The sequence below is a fragment of the Lonchura striata genome, chromosome 3 (assembly GCF_046129695.1).
Source record: "Lonchura striata isolate bLonStr1 chromosome 3, bLonStr1.mat, whole genome shotgun sequence".
NCBI classification, from domain to species: domain Eukaryota; kingdom Metazoa; phylum Chordata; class Aves; order Passeriformes; family Estrildidae; genus Lonchura; species Lonchura striata.
The window spans coordinates 69,017,830-69,038,658 of NC_134605.1; the positions used below are offsets into that span (position 1 = coordinate 69,017,830).

Sequence of the window (20,829 nt, forward strand, 5' to 3'; positions counted from 1 at the left end):
GCAGTGTTTATGATGTTTACAGCCCTTGAGAATGAAGTTTTCACTCTTCACAGAACAAGTGCTTTTATAGGTAGCAAAACCACACATTGCAGCCTGTTTCCCTGCTTGTAAAGCATTCTGATATCCAGGAGGACAAGGGAGGTCAGTCCTCAGAGTGCATCAGGCCATCAGCACACAGATGCATTAGGTGAACAGTCGCTGGGATCTGGAGCTCATTTCACACAGATCACCACGTAGAGCTGCCTAATAAAACAGTACTTGCTGTCCTGAAAGGCAGCTTTAGGTCAGAGGCATATTGAAAGGCTTCATCTCCCTTGAAGCAGTGCAGTTTATTCCTGTGATTTTGCTGCTGTGGATTTACAAAGGGTGAATAGCAAGGAACCGTGCCAGGGTGGCATTTCTCACAGCAGGTAACACCTGCAGTGGGTGTAGAGGGGAAGCAGGGTGTCCTCTAGTCAAAGGGAGTGGTTTTGGTTAATTTGGGTGGGTTTATACATTGATTGAGTTTATTTGAGCTGTAAAGACCCAGATCCTCTGAGACGGAGGTGCTCTCAGGTTTTGTTCAGCAGCACTGCTCTGTGGCAGAACAAGAACATGCCCCTTAGAGACAAATCACATACACAGAGAGAAGATTTCTCTTGACTACTGTTGCTTCTTATTTTCTGAGTGTTCTTTGCAATATATTTCAAATTATACTTACCTGGCATTGATGCAAGATAGAGGTTTACAAGATTTTTTTCCTTCTCAGTTTTTCATGTTCCTATAAAAGTTAGGAGGGATGCTGCGCATGCTCCATTCCAGGCTTTACTGTCTGACTCTAGCACTGAGTTATTGCCTGAGGGCCTTTCTAGTAGTCAGTAGGGAGAGGCAAGCACATTCAGGTGGAAAATCAGCTAAGCTAAATAGCATTCTGGAGGTAGGTACAGCTCTCCTTTGATTATAGTGGAAGTCTGGGATAAGGTGGCTGCCGATTTTAGATGTCTTGGCAAAGTACTCAAAGTTCAGTGGAATTAACCTAGACCTTCAAGCTGCATGATCATTTATATAAGACCTGAGCTCCTATGTTCATGTCCTTTTAACCTATTCTTAAGGATGAAATGAGGATTGAGAATGGTATTTTTGTTGAATTGTCCATCAGGCACAATGCAGAGTTGATTTAATCTGTGCTAGGAAGTGCAAATTAGGCACAGAGCTGACCAACAATGAGATATTTTGCTTATGGTTTTGAAGAGAACTGAGCTAGTGTGTGCATACCACTGCTTTATATGTGGTACTGTTCTGTGTATGGTCACGGGAGCATGAGTGCCAGATCTTCGGTAGTGATGGAACACTAGGGTTTAGCAGAGATCAAAATTGGTGTTGGCTCTCCCATCAGTCAGATACACATGCAGTAAGTAAGCAACCAGGATGCATCACATGAAACACCTAAAATATTAAAGGGAAATACTTGAGGTTACGGAGAAGCAGTCTTAAATCCACCAGTTTACTTTTGCAAACTTTGGAGCTCGTTACTGCATAATTCTTCCCCTCAGACTCACTTCCTTTAGTTTATGACAGACAGAAAAGTAATTTTGTTCTAAGGCAAAAATCCCCTTTAAACATTTTTGTTATCTCATATGCTTCATAAAGAGCAAATGGGGAGCAGCTGCTTCTAATGAAGAGCATTCACTTCAGAGAGGATGGATGGAGGACAAACGTGAAAGTTCAGTGAGAATGTTACTGGGAATCCTGAATTAAGTCCATATATTGTTAAAACTGGAATAAAACATGCTTTGCCTCCTTGAATGCTATAGAAGAGGTTACTTGTGAATGGGAGCGAGCAGTCTAGAACATCTGGGGATCTTTTTAGATCAGTATTAGTTGCTTCCACTACTGGGAGGCAGCAATGTTTTTGCTTGAGGGATAGGATTTCCCGGTGTGATACATAATTGCAATATGCATTAGTGAGCTCTAGTTATTAGAGCTAAATCTGCTTAGATTAAACTAAGTCAGTTACAAACACCACAGGCAGGCACTCAAGCTGGGATAACATAAATGAATGGGATTTCAGAAATTTACCAGCAGAGGTTTAAAGAGTCTTGCTGTAATACAGCATAAATGCCATTTCAGGTGCATCCTAAAGTGTATGTAGGAGCTTTAGGATTCACACTGGGGGTCCTTCGTTTTTTGCTGAGCTGCTGAGCTCAGTTATCTTCCTTTGAAAGAGAAGGGGAGAAGGGGAAACAGAGAAAGGGAAAGCTGGACCTTAACTTGCATGTGTTTTTAGCTCTGTCCTGTGGTCGCTGTAGGAGCTGGAGTACCTGCAGTTTTCGGGTTGGATCAGCTACAGGTGTCCACTAGAGCCGCGCTGGAGCGGACAAAGCAGCTTTTGTGCCACTCGCCGCTCCCTGTGCCCCCGGCTGGTGCAGGGGCCGGTGCTGCATCCAGCGCAAGCTGCAGCCCAGTGTCTGTTCTGAGCGCAAGGCTGTGTGCCCCGTGAAGCCTGGGAGCAGGGAACAGCCGGGGACACGCTGCCCGCTGCGCTGCGCCGTGTCCCGGGGCAGCGCGGCTGCCCTGCCGCGGCGGGAGCGGAGCGCCGCCCGCAGCCGGGAGAGGCGGGCGCTGTGCAGGCTGCGGAATGCCCCTCTGCCCCACCGCAGGGCCCTGCGGGGACCTCTGGCACCCAGCTCCCTTCTCCCCCACGGGAAAAATAGGGCAGCTTCCTCGGCAGCCTTTATTTTGCTGCTGATGGAGGCAGCAGCTGCTCTCTCCTGATGGTGAGGAAAGACCTCGCCAGTCTTCTGTGACCTCCACACAGTCCTTCTAAAATCATGATCCCTTTTTAAGTAAAACGTCTTTCTTTAAGTAACTAAATTTTTGTTAGGAGACCTAATTTTTTATTTTTCATGCTGCATTATCCCTTCTCATGATTGCATGTGGGCCAGGCATGTTTTGAATTATTTCCTTTGAAGAACACCTAATTTTCTCTCCTATGTATTTGGCTAGATCTCTCTTCAGGCGTAAATTTGATCTGTTAACTAGAGTGCCAGAAGATACATCATGTCCATCTTTACCCTCATCTGTATTTTTTTTTTCCTGCTTTCTGCTGCTGTGAAACTCTGCTTGCAGTCCACATGATCAGCAAGCTGTTTGGAGGCAGCCTGAGGTTTGTCTGCACCAAAAGCATCTGGCCCTCTGCATTGTACCAGCTGGTATGGTTAGAAGTGTGTCACGGACACATGCGGCCATCAGTCGCTGGTGGGCTCATCACTAATGCTGTTACTGTCCCCAGCAATTCCCATGCTGTTCATTTTTAGCCAGCATCTCATTCCTAAGGGATTACACTGCTCTTTGTCCATCACTGTCCCTTCTGTGGAAAGCCACATGCAAACAAACATGTCGATTCACTTGGTTAACTTCTGAACTTTTTTCCTAATGTGTGTTGAATATATTAAAAGAAAACTCCTCTTTTTTCCTCCCACACAGCTGTATGAGTTGGAATCCTGTGAATTAGGGTTGTTCTTAAAAGCATGCTGAGCTATTTTTGCACACCCTGTCTCCTCCAATTTTCCCAGGGAAAGGGAGGATGGTTGAGGAGAAGACAGCATCCTAGGGTATTGTTACAGTGTGCTTAGCTAGTAACACAGCAAGTGTCTGTGTGGGTAACTTCCAAAACAAATGCTCTTCCACACATTGTTTCATGAGCTGAATTAGTTTTCTTTTACCTGTATGTCATCTGTGTAGATTATTTAGTGCTGACCTAACATTGTACCATAGTGTGTGACATGATTTAAAATGTGCCACGTTTCACACATTGATGTAAATTATTTCAGACCCACACCATTGGTTAGGATAACTGTGGTGTAATGCAGCAGGTGCTCTGTTAGTACATCTAAGAGTACTGCTCTCTCATGGTCTGTGCACAACAGATAAATGCTCTGCTGTTAACATGTAGTGAATAATCTCTGTTGTACAATTTGTAGTACAACTGATTTGGAAAAGTCTTAATTCTCTTCTCAGCACTACATGTGTGTACATCAAACAGCTTAATTTTGCTTAAGTTTAATGTTTAGTGTATGATTTGAATCACATTTGCAGGAGTAGGAACTAAGAGAACATCCTGTTTTACAAAGTAGGGAAGGCCTGTGGTTCAGATGTGTGATTGCAGTGGTAAATACCAGGAGGTGGGAATATAGCACAGACTTTTAAAACATAACTTCTCACAGAGGCAGGGATGAGACAATACTGCTGTACAATGAGGCTATTAATTTTTCTTCTTCTTTGGGATCTTCACCAAATTAGCAGCAATCTTTCTCTCAAGTTTATGTAACAACTCTGCTACTGTTTAAAATTGCTTATTTTTAAATATGCTATTTTAAATCTGTGTCTTCCTGGCCACAGAGAAGGAGAGGCATTTCGTTCTTGTGTCTTGTCTGTACTGATGGTCACTGTGGGTGATGTTTGTTACAAGGGACAGATGTGGCGTGACATATGCCAGATTTTTACAAAGTAGTATTGCATACATTTTAAATGTATTTTCTCTTCTGCTTACAGCTCGGTTATTGTAAGTTTGTGCAGCAGGGACTAAGGAAAGTATTGTAAACTTTTGAAGAAAAAAGTGAATTGAAAATAGAGAAATTTTCATAAACATAAAATATTAATATGAATGGTGACAGCACAAACATTCCAATGTATAATTTACTTTTGTACAAATTTTTCTAATGTCTGAATTAAGGAAAATCTCTTTGGGAAGTTAGCAGCCTGGCTAAAAGTGGTTTACTTCTTGCCTAGAAAGTTCTAATATTGCATTGAGTTTGAATTTTCTTCAAGTTATGTTAATTCATCCTCAGGGCGTCCTACTCACTAATAGGTCTTTTTGCTGCATTAATAGTTGTTTGTTTGGTTTTTTTTTTAACATAGGTTAGGCAATGATGACAACCAGTTTGAGCTCAGCATGGCCAACAGTGGATGTGAGGTGCATCGCTTCGACCCCAGCATCAAGTCAGCACACATTCAGGAGGGCCGGCACCTCTGGTACCACCGCCTCTCCATTGACTGGAGGGATCCCAACCCAGCCATTGCAGCTCATAAACTTCACAGCAGCACTAAGAAGCTGGGCACGGTATTGAATGAATTTGGACACCAGAAGGTAAGGAAGAGCTTTGGTGTTATGTTCCTGACTGCAGGGTTAGGTGTTGGGAAATCTCCAGATCTCCCTTCTTGCTGCCTGAGGAGACCAAGCACTTTCCAAGACCCACTCCCAGTAGTGGATTTTTCTTCAGCAGTAATTGTAATGTGTTTCTTCTAGGGGTGCCTTTTCTGTCTTGCTTTCTCTGTGTGCTGATAACAGCCACAATGATTTTAAATCCCTAGCTGTATAGCAAATACATTCTTTCTCCTCCTCACCTCCTTTTCCCTTTAACTATCTGGTGACATTGGGTGCTAGCACAGTCCTGTGGAAGTCCCGGTCTTTGCCTGAGTATGAAAACTAAACAACTCACACAGACAAGTTTATAAAGAGAAAACAATATTTGTAACAGTAATTAGAAGAGAAGAGGTAATGGATGGTTTGTTTACATTTTCAAGGTCACTGTTCCTAATTACAGTCCTCAAAAACAAAAACATCCTGTTTTGAATTTGGCAGCAATCAGTGGGGTGTTTTTTAGCATTTCCCAGTTTGTTTTTAAGGAACTATAAAGACATCAGGAATCTTCAAATCTCAAATAAATGTTGCCATAATACATTTCAGGAAGTTTTTAGGTTGCTTTTAAGAGAGTTTTTCCTTCAGAGGATATACAAACATGAATTCAAATGCTAATATACTTCATTGCCTGCAGCTAGTTCTGCTTGTCTTTGTTTTTCAAGAAATAGGCAGCCTGGGCTAAGGAGGGGCTCTTCTGTAAGATTTACAAAGCAAGCAGTGCAACGTTTTTTTTTGGTTTGTTATTTAAAAATGCAAGATGTCCTTTTTGGTTCACTTTTTACTTTTTAAAATTGTTTTCTTTTGGTTTAGCTCTACTGATTGGAACATTTTGTGGATAAGAGCAGAGAAAATGAGCCTTTTCCTTCTTCTTCCTAGTCATACTGTAACTGTACTAGGCTGTGCATTAGTGAAACATCTGGGGAGACAGAGATGGCTTTTCTTTGATGTGTGCTTTTGCATTGTTTTGATTTTAGAAGAATTAGTCACACAGCAAAAAACTAATGACCCAATCCAGAAAAAGTGTACAAGTCTTATGACATACCAGACCTGCTGAGGTCAGTGTCAGGTTATCATGGTAGAAGAGAGTGGTTGTAACACCTTCTGTGAATGAGAAGGATGTAGGGGTGAATTCTGAAAAAAGTGGGCTGGACGGCAGCCAAGGAACATAATGCACACATAACACATGCAGCCAGGCTTTCCTCTAGCTGTGTAGGTATAACATGGGATTTGGTTAAGTATTTTGGTGCATTATGAACAGTGTATAAAGCCTCTTGCTCTGGTAGCATTTGAGGAGCTCCCCTGTGCAAAGCTATGGCTTAGTGAAGTCGGGACCTGACTTTCTCCCAGGGGGATAAAGGTGTTTCACACACTGTAACACCAGATTTTCTAGTGTTTTATACTTGTGAAATCCCTAAATGGTCTGACTGTCCTCACATTTTTCTGTTTAGGTTTTCTTTAACTTAGAAGGAAGGCAGCCTGAGAAGTTGTATATTGGTGTAGAAACACCATTCTTCTAGTGAATATGAGCAGAATGTTCCCTCAACTGAATAAATACGTTAATTCAAAACAGTTTTACAGAGTATTTTCTGAATAACTTTTTTTCAATTAGAAAATTAAAACATGCTCTTCATCCCATTTTTAATTTAAAAAACCCTTCCGCCTACCCTCAACGTTGTTCTGTTCCCACTTCAAGGCAGGAATTCCAGGCAGCTGCATTTGAAGTTAATGCCTCATTTTATCCATGCTTTTATTCTTTGAGATTTGGGACTTGATCCAAGACCCTACAAGTGACCCTATTTCCACTGATGTTAGAAAATCAGGCTAAGGAAGACTGGACAGACAAGATCTCCTGGAGTTCTTGCTGTTGTAGTCTTGCGAACAGATCTTGCATTTTTGGGGTTTCGTGTGCAAGAAAATCAAAGAACTTGGATGGGCTCATTTGCATCCTGATTCAGATGAGAGCACGCCTGCTATTCTGCAGGCAATACTGGGACCTCATCCATACCAGAGAAACCCACCCTGATATTTTGGCAAGAAATACAAACACTTTTTGGAGTTAGAGTGTATGTGAGAAAAGATTAGAAGAACTTGATCTTTCTAACTGGTTATGTGGCAAAACAGCCCTCAGTTCTCTGAGCATTGTAAATAGCCTGGAGGCAGAGGACTTATCTAGTAATATATTAGGATGTGGCTGACAAAGGAAACATGTAGTCAGAGTATTTTTGGGAACCATTAGAGTGTGAAATCTCTTAAGCCCTGGAATAATCTCCAAAGGATGTCATGGGAGCCTTATTTCCTGATATACAGATCTAAACTGAAAATTCACTGGTGTACCTTCTGAGAAGAGCAATATTTTATGAGCCACAGGAAGGCATAAAGATGTAAAAATTGATCTTGCTCATGTTCCCTTGTCATCCACCCCTCGCCCTCAACTTTTTTGCTGAACATGCACACTCTGTAGTGCACTCTTAATGAACAGTGGGGAAAAAAGGGAGAAAGCCACTGAGGGTCCACGATTCTTATGGCAGTGAAGTTCAGCTTTTTGAAAACTTTCACTTTCCTATTCTCTAACTACCTACAGGGATGAGGATGCTGCAGTGCTGGTGTTTTCCATGGAATAGTGATAGATGCATGGAGAAATTCCTTTCTAGAGAGTTGCTGGATAATTCAAGTCAGAAGGGACCTTGAATGGCTTGTGGCTCAGTCCTCTGCTCAAAGCAAGGCCAGCTGTGAAATCAGACAAGGTTGTTCAAGGCTTTATCCACTCTGGTCTTGACAAACACTGAATTTTCTCCAGAGCAGAGACTTTCCAGATTCTCTGGGTCAGCTGTTTTCCTGCTGGATTGTTCTCTTCATGGAAATGTTTCTCCTTATATTCAGTCTGAACATCCCTGATTTCCATTCATGTCTGTTGGCTCTTGTCCTGCTTCTATGCACTGCTAACCCTTAACAAGAAATTCAAACCAAGCTATTAAGTGTACTCTGTATTCCAAAGACTGTGATGGGAAGCACAATTAAAAACCTTTGACAGAAAGGCCCTGAGCAGCAGAAAAAAAGCAAGAGTTCATTCTGTCCCAAATGGACAGTGGTCACACATGCAAATTCTTATTCCAGGAGTAGTTTTCCTCCCTCTGGAGCTCTGCAGGAAAAGTCTCTTGTTGTACCCTCAGTAAATGCTATGAGTTTGCATTCCTTGGCAGTATGGCTCACCAGTGGATGGAATTGTTTCTTGTAAAACAAATTAATCTGGAAAGGAGAATCTGAGAATGCTGAGTAAAACCCTAATTTAATCAGGAAGAGCTCATAGCTGTAACTTTCAGGGGAGCTGTGTTCAATTCCTGACATTCAAGTTATCTCAAACAAATTGTGTAAGAGACCAAACTGTGTCATTGTTTGTTACGAAAATAAATGCAAATCAATCCTTACATCTGATTTCTATTTGAAGGCTTTAATTTACACTCTCTCTTCATGAAGGTTTTTTTTTCTGTAGCAACTTGGGTGATTTTGCTTCATTTTATTGAATAGGCTTCAATTTAGGATTTCAAAAGGAAAGAACATTCCTTCACCTGTTATTTAATACTCAACACAACTTCAAAACACTATACCCTGAAGTAATTTTGATTAATAATATCATCTCCTCCTAGGCAAGTAGTTTATCACTTGCTCTTCTCCTCAAGTGGATACTATAGAATTTATTTCATGCTGCACTTTCAGCTTTCTGAAGGCTGATGTGAAAGGACAGTATTAAAGATTAACCATTTTTGCTTAAAATCAGCTCTGTTTGTAGTGCACAAATAGATATAAAATGAAAGTCCAGAGAAAATGTGTAACAGCTTAGATGTGCATGGTGATTTTATTAACAAAACAAAAAATAAACTCTTCAGATTGGGAAATGTCCATGTTCAAGTTCTGTAGCAATGAAATCTGTGTAATTACTCTTTACTATGCATAGCTTAGGGCTGTAGGGGCCAAAACAGGCTTTTGAATTCTTGATCCTGCCTAGACAAAATAATTTAACTTTGGTTATCCTTTGCAAGGCTAGACTTAGGTATTGCCCAGGGATCCTTGGGAGTTGCTTAGTGTGAGTTGCATTCAGTGAGGGGCTGCTCAGCCCTGGCTCAGTGTGTGGGTGCCACCAGTGTTTGCACACTCAGCTCGTCTTAACTGATGAGCAGGACCTCGGCACCAGCTGATGAGCACCTGCAGGCTGGTCCTGATGTGGAATCCTGAGATCAAGATGAGAAGCCAGAGCTCAGAAGCCCAGGAATCTTTCAGGGCCATGAGTCCTTGTCTCTGGTGCTGCTGCAGCTGGGGAACAGCTCCCATCACCTTGCTGGAGTGGGGGCAACAAGTTCAGATCTGCTCTGCTACATGTGGCTTAGTGTCAGAAAGAACAAATGAGACCAGGTCTTTTGAATTGTTGCATCATAAATCCTGAAGTAAATGTTTGGAATTCTGAATTCTTGAAAGGGTTTAATTTTTTTATTTTTATTTATGCTTATTTGGTGCTTTTCCAAAATCTCAGTTCTAGAAGGGAAAAATCCACCCTTCATCTGATTTTTAGCCAAATTATTTTTACATTAAATTTTTCTTGTGCAATCAATGGTCTCTAAGCTTAAGTGGCCCTTTTTCTGCAGCTGTTATTTACCATCTATATATAGCAGTGAAGAACAGCATTTGCTTTTGTCGGGTCATCATACTGGCCTTTCTAAGATTTCTCCAACATGAGAGATCCTGTATTTCCCGTAACATCTTATTTGTGTTGTGCTGCCCCTCCTGCAGCTGGAGCATCAGCAATCAGTACTATTCAGAAGTCTCAATGGTGTCTCTGCTAAGGCTCAGGCTGTGACTGCCTTCTTCCTGGAAATGTCCTGACTGCCCTTCCCTGGAAATGTCTGCACTTACTGCTTATTATCTTGTTTGCTTTTTTGTGACTCGTCAGGCCATCTCCTTGTTATATCAGTTTCTGAATTGCACGGTAGAAAAAGTTTTGTCCCAGAACACTGATTTTTTTCATAGTGTAAATGGCAGGTCATGACCTATTTGCAGAAGGAGTAACTCTGCTCAGTGGAGTCCAATTTTAGTACTGCACTCTTTTGCACCAGGCAAATGCAATACCATAGCACTTAGAGCTTATAGTCTAAATAAATGACCTGCCACAGGATGGAGAAGCACAAACCTCACCTCCATTAACTTAAATGTCTATGTTTGAGATAGCTGTTGAAGTCCTTACAGGCTCAAGCTAAACTGTTATGGTGCAGTTTGTCTCATTCACGGGCAGACATTCTGCAGTTTGAGCAATAACCAGAGCCACGTGGAAACCCTTTGGGGGTCTCTCAGAGAGCTGGCAAACCTCACTCCCCTTGCTGGAAAGAGGCAGCCAAGCTGGTGCAGCTGTTTCTACCTGCAGTTGGAAATGCTGCCTTCTGTAGCCTTGAAACAGTTGCCCCTGAGTAATCCACAAGCTCATGGCACACAGTGTTTCTTTCCTGTATGTATGTATTTTTTTCATTTCAGCGATAATGAAATCAAGGTGGTGATAAGTCTGTATTTGCTTAATCAGCTAGGGCTGCTGCTGCCTGAAGTATTTTAATTGTAGGTAGATTGAAGAGTTTGGCTGCAACTAAAAATGGGCTTGACAACCTCATGCTGCTCGAAGCAAAGATCTTTGGATAGTGATTTACTGCTCACCACCTCTTGCTTTTGGTGTCGTGTGCACAAAGTGTCTCATGCGCTTTACAGGGTTTTCTCTTGGTCCCTTATGTCTCCTTTTGCCTCATTTAAATTCTCTCCACCAGGAGCACTTCTCAAGACATTGTTAAGAATATTGGTATTTCTAGAGAGTGATCTGAAGCTGCTGTTTAGTATGCAATTGTCAGGCATGGAGGAAAGATCTTTTAATGATATCATTGGCTGAATATGGTGCAATCCATAGCTTTTTCTTCCCCTAGGAAAAGGCCTAGTGCAACACCTGAATTGTAATGAAAGCTTTGAAGTATTGCACTGTTGAAGCAGAACTTATGCAGGTTATCTTTCAGAAAAAGAAGTAAAGGCACTTTCAAAGCATATCATTGTCTGCTAAAAATTAGAAAGGAAGGACAATTCTTTTTAGGGTTTTATTTTCCTTTTTTTTTTTGTTGTTGCCTTTGTTGTGGTTGTTAAGACCCTTCAGAAAAAAGTCAGCTAGTAAAAATCCGCTTTCCCCCAGCTTTGCTAGAGAGCTGTGCAAACTGTGTTCAATTCCACCTTCCTATTTGACTATTTCAGTGTCTAAGAGTTGCATTCAGAGGAGCATGGCACTCACTGCAGGCACTGTGGGGTCAGCATAGCTGTGCTGCTGCTGTAGGAAATCAGTCAGTCCCATTCCCTCCTCCTGCCAAACCTGGAGCTCAGCAGGAGCCTGGGAGCCTGCCCTGCTTCACAGGGTGGTACCAGATGCAGGTACCTGCTGAGTTGAGACCTCTATGCACACTCCACAGCTCCTCCTTAAGCCACTAACCCTGGCTTAAATGTGAATTTTATGGTTTTAATTTGGCTGAGGTACTGAATATCTAATCAGGATGGTGGTCCATGGTGTGGCATGGATTTAATGAGAATCGAGAGCAACCCATTTCTATGAGCATCCTGGTTTTTCTCCACTACCCATCTTTCTCATGATTTCCCAGTAGTGTTGATATTAACAAGTGCTTCAGATAAATGCCCTATCCAGACCCTCTAGGAGCTTTCTAAAAAAATGTACCTTTTTTTTCCTTCCCACATTTGTCCCTCCTCCTGTCATGGTTTACAAGTTCTTGTCATTGGAATTGGCCATATCTTTTTTAAATACTTTCACCTTAATGTCTGGATCTTTTCTGGTCTCTCTTTTGATCTGACAGCAGTTTAAGGTTCCATTCTCAAAAATTTGAAATCCAGAGGTCAAAGGCTTAGCAGTTTTTCCTGCCCGTCCTGAGTGCCTGTCCCAGATGAAATCTGAGCTGTGCAAGCATTTTGTGATGGTTTTTATTCATGTTTTCAGGAATGTACATGCAGCCTTCTTCTGTCATGGTTGCAAGCAAATAGAAGGGAGGCAGGTTATTACCTTGTACAAAGAAGGTAAGAAATGGAATGACACAAATAGATCCCCATGGAGGGTGCAGTCTCAAAGGACTTTATTGCTCTGGCAAGTGCAGATGGGAACCAAGTCCTCCACCAGATTTTACTGGAGCTACTTGGATATACCAGGGCTGCTGATTCTCCTCCTGCAAGAGGAGAATGTTCCCTAAGGTGTGGTGGACATTTTTTGAAGATGGGACTTTGATTTCTTTCTTCAGTTACTTACATTTTTAAGGCCCCTATGGGCACCATGTTAATAAACCATAGAAGGCCAAAATGCTGTTTACTCTGAGCGACTGTTTTATGGTAGCCTAAGCCATCTGTCCCTTGCACTGCACACACACACTTGCAGGTCTTGCTCCTCAGGGCTTTGGAATCAATTGTTGCTTCACCATTTGCCTGCTATTCCAAACCTGTCCTGACAGCCCCCTTATCCTGCTGCAATGTGCTTGACCTGTTGCTGCTGGCTTTCACTTTCAGCAAGACCAGGATAATGTGGCTTTATGCAAGCATGGAGCTGTGTCCCACCATCCGTGCTTGGTGCTGGGGCAGCACAAACAGACTGCAAATGTTTGTTCCCCTCTAATGAAGAGGCTTGAGGGTCTAGCATACACCATTTATTCTTTTGAGTAAATATCCGTTCCCACAGGCATCCAGCAGTGTCTGGCAGAGAAGATCAAAAGAGCAGAAAGGAAAGGGTTTCCCCCCTTTGTGGGGGGAGTGGGCAGCAGGACATCTCCTGCAGGATTAGATGGCTGAATGCACGTTTTGCAAAGCAACTCATGTGCTCAGCCAGGCTGCACACAGAGCGGCTGCGCTTCCAGCTCGGCTGCTGGAGGAGTGCACTCAGTATTTAAAATATCTGTTTTTAGTATGGGCATTGGCAAGCAGAGCTTTTGCAGCTGATCAAACTGTTAAATTATTTAAAGTCCGGGTTTCTGAAAACCTCTTATGGGATTTTGCCTACTTGGGCAATCTCGACATTGGATTGAAGGACTAGGTGAGGCATCTGGGTTGTTTTAATCTTTTAGTGTGAAGCAGGAGAGCTGTGCGAATTGGAAAAGGTAATGGGGGCAAATGGGAGCTGGAGCAGTGTTTCTGAGCAGAGGCACACATTTGTGAACTGCTGCCACTCAGAACTGATGAGGAGGTCAATGTTTGAGGGCTTATGTCCTCATGGTGACTTTTCATCATTTCCTGTGAGAAAGCATAACTTGCAGTCTTCAGCTATTGAGTGGTGAGGCTCCTGTTGCCTGCTCTGGAGACTAGTCTCAGTTTAAAGAAATGGGGAACAAAGATCTTTGATGCTCAGTTTTTCTTGTGAGGGGAAGGTCTTCTCCCTCAGCCACATCCATGTGCAGTGGGTACCTGCTCCATGCAGAGGGTTTGTAGAATCTATTCTCTGGGTCATTTTACAGGAACCTTGGTCTTGCTGGGTAGCAAGCTAGACAAGATGTCTGGCTTCAAGATCATTATAGTGTAGAGCTAGCTAAACCCATCAAACCTGTCTGAAAATCAATTCAGGCCTGGGGATCTGTATTATTGTATGACCAAAAGATGATTAACAAGTGACCTGCTGTCTCCAACTAGTCTAGTGTCCAACACAAAATAGGAGAGGTGCCAAGAACTTGTTCCTTGACAAAGAATGATGTTTGTGGTGACAGAATGCTACAGGTGAAAACCTGTGACCTCTTGACCAAATGAAGCCAAGGAGAAAGTATTTCAGGCCATGATCTTGTAAATCATCTGGGGGTTGTTTGTCCAAAGATTATATTGTCCATTGGTAAAGTGTCATTAAAAGGAGCCTTGTGCCAGCTAAAAGGTCTCTTCTTCTCTGCCTGTCCACTGGAGTAAGAGGCATTGCTTAACTGGTCCAGTTAACTGGACTGGATGGGGTTTTTATTCTGTAATGGGTCCTTAGAGAGAAATTGCTTCCAGATGGGGAGAGTATATGGGAAATGTCTTGGCATGAGAGACCAAGGGAAGAGCTGGGGAGTTAAAGTGCCAGGGCTCTGAGGCTGTGGGAGGAAACACTTGGGGTGCCAGCATTGATCTTTCCTAGAACAGTCCCCCATGGGAGAGCACGGGCAAAGTGCTCATAGTGCTCCTGAGTACGCAGCTGAGATTGATGCCTCCTGCATGTGCTGGGTGCATTTGTCTGAGGCCATTACTGCATGTGGCAAGCTGTTGCTGTACTGATAATTGGCTGTGAGAAAGTTAAGTTTTTAAAATATATTTTGAAACATTTTCTCTGATTTAAGAGGTAAACATAGTATTACTTAATATCCTGCTCCTGCTGTGTAATGGGTTCATGGAAATACATCACCAGAACTGAAAGGACCTGTATTGACCAGGACTGTCACTTGTGAGGCTGTGGAGAATCAGTGGTGAGAGCAGAGGTACAAAGCTTGCCTGCACTCACTGCAGGTTTTCTGTTTCAGTGACGTGTATATTGTATGAGTAACTTCAACTGGGCAGGTGCCCTTTACTGTAAAAGAAGACCAAAGACCCTGTAAGCACCCAACTGCACAAATCAGCTTTGTGACTTTGATGCCTTAAGCAGATTCTTGAAGATGTGCCCGATCTGTCACACTGAGAATGTATAATCTCAAATGACACATTTGTTCCAGAGCCAATTTGAAACTGGCTGTACAGACCACCAAGAGAGGTGCAAATGTGAGCAGGAAGGAAGGGAAGTAATTTGGAAGAGAAGTGCTGCCGGTTGGAGCTGTACATCACTGCTCAGTGCTGATTGACTTTTCTCCTGATTTCAGCACCCGTGTTGCTCTGGCCAGGCCCCCAGCAGTCCTGGTCTCCCCAGCAGATGGCTCAGAGAGAGGCAGGACATTTCCCCCTCCCACTGCTTGCAGGGAGCATGGGAAGAGACAGCCACAAGCTGCTGGGAGCATAATTTGCTATTGGGTTATGTGGCATCCTGGCTGCCATCAATTACAGCTGTCACTCGGAATGAAAGGGACTTTACATCCAAGCCATCTCCTGCTGGTGAGGACGGGCTGTGGATGCATTTTGAGAGGAAAGAAAATGAGGGAAGTATTATGCTGAAAATCTGCACATGGGAAAAGGATATGAGGGAAGTTACAGTTAAACAAAACACACCCAAGCACCTGCTGTTACCTGCAAAGACATGCTATCAAAATGTAAATTAAACAACTTTTTCTAGAATTTCGTTTTCTGAGAATAGAGAATTGTACTTAGGGAGAGAGGGGGGAAAAAAGTCTGGTGCACAAGCCAGCAGACCTTTTCTTGCTGAGCAGCTGATATCAAAATGGTAGCCTGGTATCACAGGGAGCCAGAACAGAGGAATATTTTTCTCTCACACTGTGGGAGCAGCCCTGCAGTTCAGGAGTCTGGGGTGGCTCTGAGCTCTGTCCCTGTGCCTGATAGCTGTAGTCAGCTCTTCTCTCCCTCCTCCCAAGCTTACACTGCAGACCTGCTCCCACAGAACTGGAGGGATCCTCTGTACCTGACTTGCATTTGCTGGTTTTGCCTTTCCTGGCTTCCACTTCCACATGCTGAGCTCATGCTGGAAGTAATACTGCCAAATTGCTTTCTCCAGCTACTCACTCTCAATTGACTCTTCTCCATGGGAAGCTTTAAATGATGCCCACAGGCATCACAGAGCCTGAAATCCCCCTTAACCCTGGTATTTCAGAAGCGGTCAAGGTGAACAGAGCTCAGATCTCTGCTTTAGGAAATGATGCACACTTGTAACAAGTCATTACCCTAAAAAGAAGAAATGAGCCTTCATACAGTATATGTTGACCTTCACTAAGTAAAATACAATTTTTCAGCTGTTTTATATGCCTGGTTGTGCATAAGCATGGCCCCTCGCCTTTTTTTTTTCCTCCAAGTGTAAGTGGTACAATGCTGCAGTGCTTTTTCAAGGGAGCCAAACTGAGAAAATATTCTAAAATCCACATTTTTTACTTTTCTGTGGTAACCCAGTTAATTTATGGAGGATAAGAGGATTTGTAGAAGATAAGAGGAACCAGCCTTTGTGAGCGCTTGAAACTCACTGCCATACTTTACCTTCAGGCACTGTAGATCTTTACCCTCCAGGATTTATTCACAGCAGTGGACTCCAGCTGTGCTCCCGGGTGAATTAGAGCTCTGAATTTATAGATTTGCCCACTAATCCTTTCACTGGCACTTTGGATCAAGGCAACTGGAAGGTGGTAGTGCATTTCTTATAGATAATGCGCTGCTTATCACCAATGGTAAATATCTCCTGAGCTGTCTAATCATCACAAAACTTGCATTTGGTGTTAGCAGGTTGCTTGTAATTTGCTCAGATATGCCTAAAGAGAGCTGTTCTGCCATTCATTTTACACTATCCATGGCATGCACCGGAGACTCTGGGCCAGGAGGGACACCTTGCTTGGCAGGCAGTCATGAAAGTTGATGGGTTGAGACAGGGACCTTCCTCCGTCCAGATTTCTCAGCAGTGCAGGGCACTAAGAGCAACAAAGACCCTCTGGTTTGTGTTTGCAACACATCTCTACTAGCCTTGTGTTTCTTTTCTGGTCATTTCATTATGTGTTCAAGCTGTTATTGTGGTAACTCATTTTCTCCTACTGAAACACTGGTTACCAGCCACTTTTCAGATCAGTTTTGCAAATACAACACAGAGCATGCAGAGTGCCTGCTGAGCAGACAGAGCAGCAGTTAGTGTCACAAAAGAAAAACAAACAAACCTGAAGGACTGAAAACATTACCATGGGAAAAAGATGTCCTAGTGATGCCATCAAGTAAGATCATGGGAAAACAAAACCAAATGCCTAGAAAAATTTCTTCCCCTATCCTTCCACTCCCTCCCCACAAGGAAAAAAAAAAGGGGGTTGAATAATTTGTCTGCTTTCAAAGTTACATAAGTCTCCCAGAGATAAAAATCTGTGGTTTCTTAAGTGCGGCAGTGTGGTCTTGTGGCAATTGCGTCTGTGTGGAACCAACTGCCTGCAAAACTGCATTACAGGTAGAGATACAACTTGGTAATTGCAAAATAAATTACCAATTTAAATGTATGAAGGAAAACAAGTGAGCTCACCCACCAGCTGAAATGTCATGAGCTGCATCATTTAAATTCAGCCTCCCCTTGAACCCAAAGGAGCGCTGCGTTCAACTGTTTCACTGACCCGCGGATGGACAGACTGACAGGCTCTTTGTTAGAGAGGCAAGTTAGGAAATACCAGAGCAAGGTTGTCCATGCAACCTTCCTTTCTGCTCCCCATGCACACATACCACAATATGGGCTTTAATTCCACAATCCCTCAGTCATTTTCCACTGGCCCCCTGCCTCCTACAGAGTGAAGGAGGCACAATGCCTTCTTAATGAGCAGACAAGCGGTGGCTTGGCTTATTATGATTCTCTCTGTGACCATGGACCCCATTCAAGTCCTGCTCTGAAAACATGGTGTTTTGTTTCCAGCTGTTTTACAGCTTCTTCCACCCAAGTCTCACAGCCCTTCACGTGCTCAACTCCTGTTCAGTGATTAACACCCTTGTTTTACAGATGGAGAACAGAATAGGCAAGTGTCCTCAGAATCTACAGATTCTTGCAATGCCATGCCAATCCATAATGCTGGGGCACAGCCCCTGAGGAGGGCTGACGTGGCTGTGAGCTCTGCACCTCAGCACTCAGCCCCTGGCATCTCCACTCATCCCTCCATGGAACAAGAGAAGGTGGATATGGCCAGCCCTTGTCATGGCCCTGTGGTTTCTTGGCCATGGCCCATGCAAAGCACAGGTTGTACTGGAGTTGTATAACCAGAGCTGTGCTGGACCAGGGCAGAGGGGTCTGTGAACTCCACAGATGGGGCATGGCATGCATGACACCAGCTAGCTGCCCTGGGATGGGGCAGCTTAGGAGAGCAGCTGCCTTGGAAGTGCTTTTACATTACCTGCCCAAAGCTCTCTCCTATACCTGCACAGGTGCCTTTTCTGATACTGCCACAAATGGTTAAGGTAGACTGCCAGAGAGAATCTGGGGTTTTTTTTGGGCTTTTGTTGGTTTTGTTGTTTTTGTTTTGGGGTTTTTTTAGAGGTTTTTCTTTTTTCTTTTTTTTTTCCCTTTTTTGTTTCAGGAATTTTTGAATAAATAAAGTCTTCAGATTTTCACTTCAAACCCATCTTGAGTCTGAGCAGATGGGCAGAAGCATCAGCTCAGGTAGAACTGGCACAGGCAAACCCTACTCTCACAGTGTAGGACTTTCCCCTGCTGGGTTCTGGAAAACAAGCTGAGCTCTGCAGCTTGTGACCACTGCTGCACTGTGGTCATTATTTTCTACCAGGTGTGAAATGGTGATGAAATACTCTTTTTCTGTTAAAGCACCAGCTCCCCTCCCCAACTAATCTCCAAGCAAAGTCAACCCCCAGTTGTGTTGGGCTGTGAGAAGCTGGATTGCTGAATATCTCACTACAAAATTAAATAATGGTCTAAAACTAGAAAGCAGAACTTATCTGTTAGATCTGTTATTCCTTTCAAACACCTTAACTTCTTCTTTTCTGCTATGCCTTTTCCTTTGGAGGTGCTACCCTTAAAATCTTGAAGACTCTTTGCAGAGTTATCCTTTGTTTTGGTCATCCTCTCTCAGCATCTGTAGCGATGCCTGCAAAAACTTCAGCCAGCAGCTTGGCCAAGGCCAGCTGATTACTTGAGCTGTCCACAGCGTTCATTTTTTGCTTTGGTCTTCTCTTGCACTGCATGATACATGTAGCATATCGCTCATGAGCACCCTACATGATCAGCTATGGTGCAGGCAATCACTGTTAGTGGGTTTGGGTCTGTTGTTTGGTTCTATTTTTTTCATAGCTGTGATGCCACCCAAGAATTGTGAAGGAACCAGTAACATGCTTTGGTTATAGGAGGTGCTTGGAATATGCAGCTTTTCCACCATGAATTGGAGGCAGGAGGAAAAGGGCTGTGAACAGTCAAGGATGAAACCTCATGTTCTGCCTGTGTTAGTCCTGTTATTTTTTTTAATACCAAATTAATATCTGTGTATTTAAAAATGGCCAACCCTGGCCTCAAATGTTACTGCAACTGCAAAGTTCCTCGTTTTCACATAGTAATGGTGCTTTTGTTGCAGATTGATGTCCTCAAGGCAGACGTGGAGAGCGCCGAGTGGAAGATTTTGGAAAACCTAATCCTGGAAGATGTTGTTGAGCAGATAGGACAGCTGGTCTTTGAGGTGCACATCCACTGGCCTGGCTTTGAGGTCAGTGGCAATGACAGCACCGTGGTGCGGTACTGGTACAGTCTGCTCCGAGAGCTGGAGCTGAAGGACTTCAGGCTTTTCCATACCTACAAAGACTTATCAAAACCACAGATGTTTCTCAAAAAGGAAGCCTTCAACGCCAGTAGCTGTTACACACTGAGCTGGGTAAATACAAGATGGAAATAGCAGACAGGAATTTATGATGTGTGATTGTGAACCATCTGGCCCCGTAGTGTTGTTGAAGAGGATTTTGGTGTCACTGGCTAAAGTTGCTAAATATGCACACAGTGACTGCTAACAAAATGAACTGGCTTTTATATTTATATGTTGTCAAAAGAACTGCCACTAGGAGAAGATACATGGTGCAGATTTGTACAGCAATATATTTGCCGGAGGGTACATTGTCCCACAGGACAGAGGTTTCTGCAAAGGTTTGTCTGGGGGAGCTAAGAGTATGGCTTTTCCATGCCTGAGCATGCCAGCAAGGAGGGCATCCCTCTGGGAAGCTCTGCTGGCTGAGCTGGACCAGCCCTTGGTGATGAGGTGTCTTTTTGAGAAAGTGTCAACTGTTACTTCTCTGTAAAGTGATCATCTTTGATTTTCACCTTTTTTACTTCGGCCTTGTTTCCTATGGAACAAACCTGAGGCAAGAACAGTATGTTCTTGAACGCACTGGCAAATTTCAGAGAATTTGGCACAGACAGAAATCACCACCCAACTAAATTCCTACCTATTTCTTTGAGCAGCTTCTGAATGCCCTGACTTAGGTTTTTTAAGCTAGTCAGGCTGCAGAAAGTGACTTCAATGCTTCTGACACAGGAGATGGTGGGACAGACACTCAGCTGCTGGATAAGCTGCTGCCAGAGCTCCCCTTCCTCACCTGCAAGAGCCTTCAGCCACAGAAGACAGGGCTTCTCTAGTTCATCTGCTCAAAGAACAACTTGGTTGAAATTACTCATGCAATGGCTGCAGCAATTGGTTTTTGATCTAGTGAGATATGTAAGAGATGAAAATGCAACCTGGTGTTTTTGTTTGTTTTGGGGTTTAGTTGAACATTTCCTGGTGCCTTTTCCAGTGCTGTGCCTCACCACCTTGTCTCTCCCTGGCATAAGGAGGCTAGACCCTGAATCTGCACTGATGCTGGCAGAGGTGGCAGCCCAAGCTGGTGCTCTGGACTGCAGCTGTGCTGGGGCTCTGCTGGAATGTGGATTGTCTGCAGTGCCCCTGGGAGCCTTTGACATTCCCCAAAGAGCTAAGGAATGGGGGGAGCTAAAAATTATATATCAGGTTGGATTTTTTCTTATCTTTAGATGAATTTTG

The 20,829-nt window shown here is 43.4% G+C and overlaps 1 protein-coding gene across 1 annotated transcript in view; it reads left to right on the top strand.

Moving 5' to 3' along the window:
- Nucleotides 1-19,993, top strand: part of METTL24 (methyltransferase like 24) — a 44,142-nt gene extending 24,149 nt beyond the window's left edge. The window contains exons 4-5 of the mRNA XM_021553767.2: nt 4,900-5,128; nt 19,381-19,993. Of these exons, the coding sequence (XP_021409442.2) occupies nt 4,900-5,128; nt 19,381-19,695 (544 nt within the window). The 3' untranslated portion in view covers nt 19,696-19,993. The remainder of the gene's footprint in view (nt 1-4,899; nt 5,129-19,380) is intronic.
- The last annotated feature ends 836 nt before the right edge of the window (nt 19,994-20,829 follow it).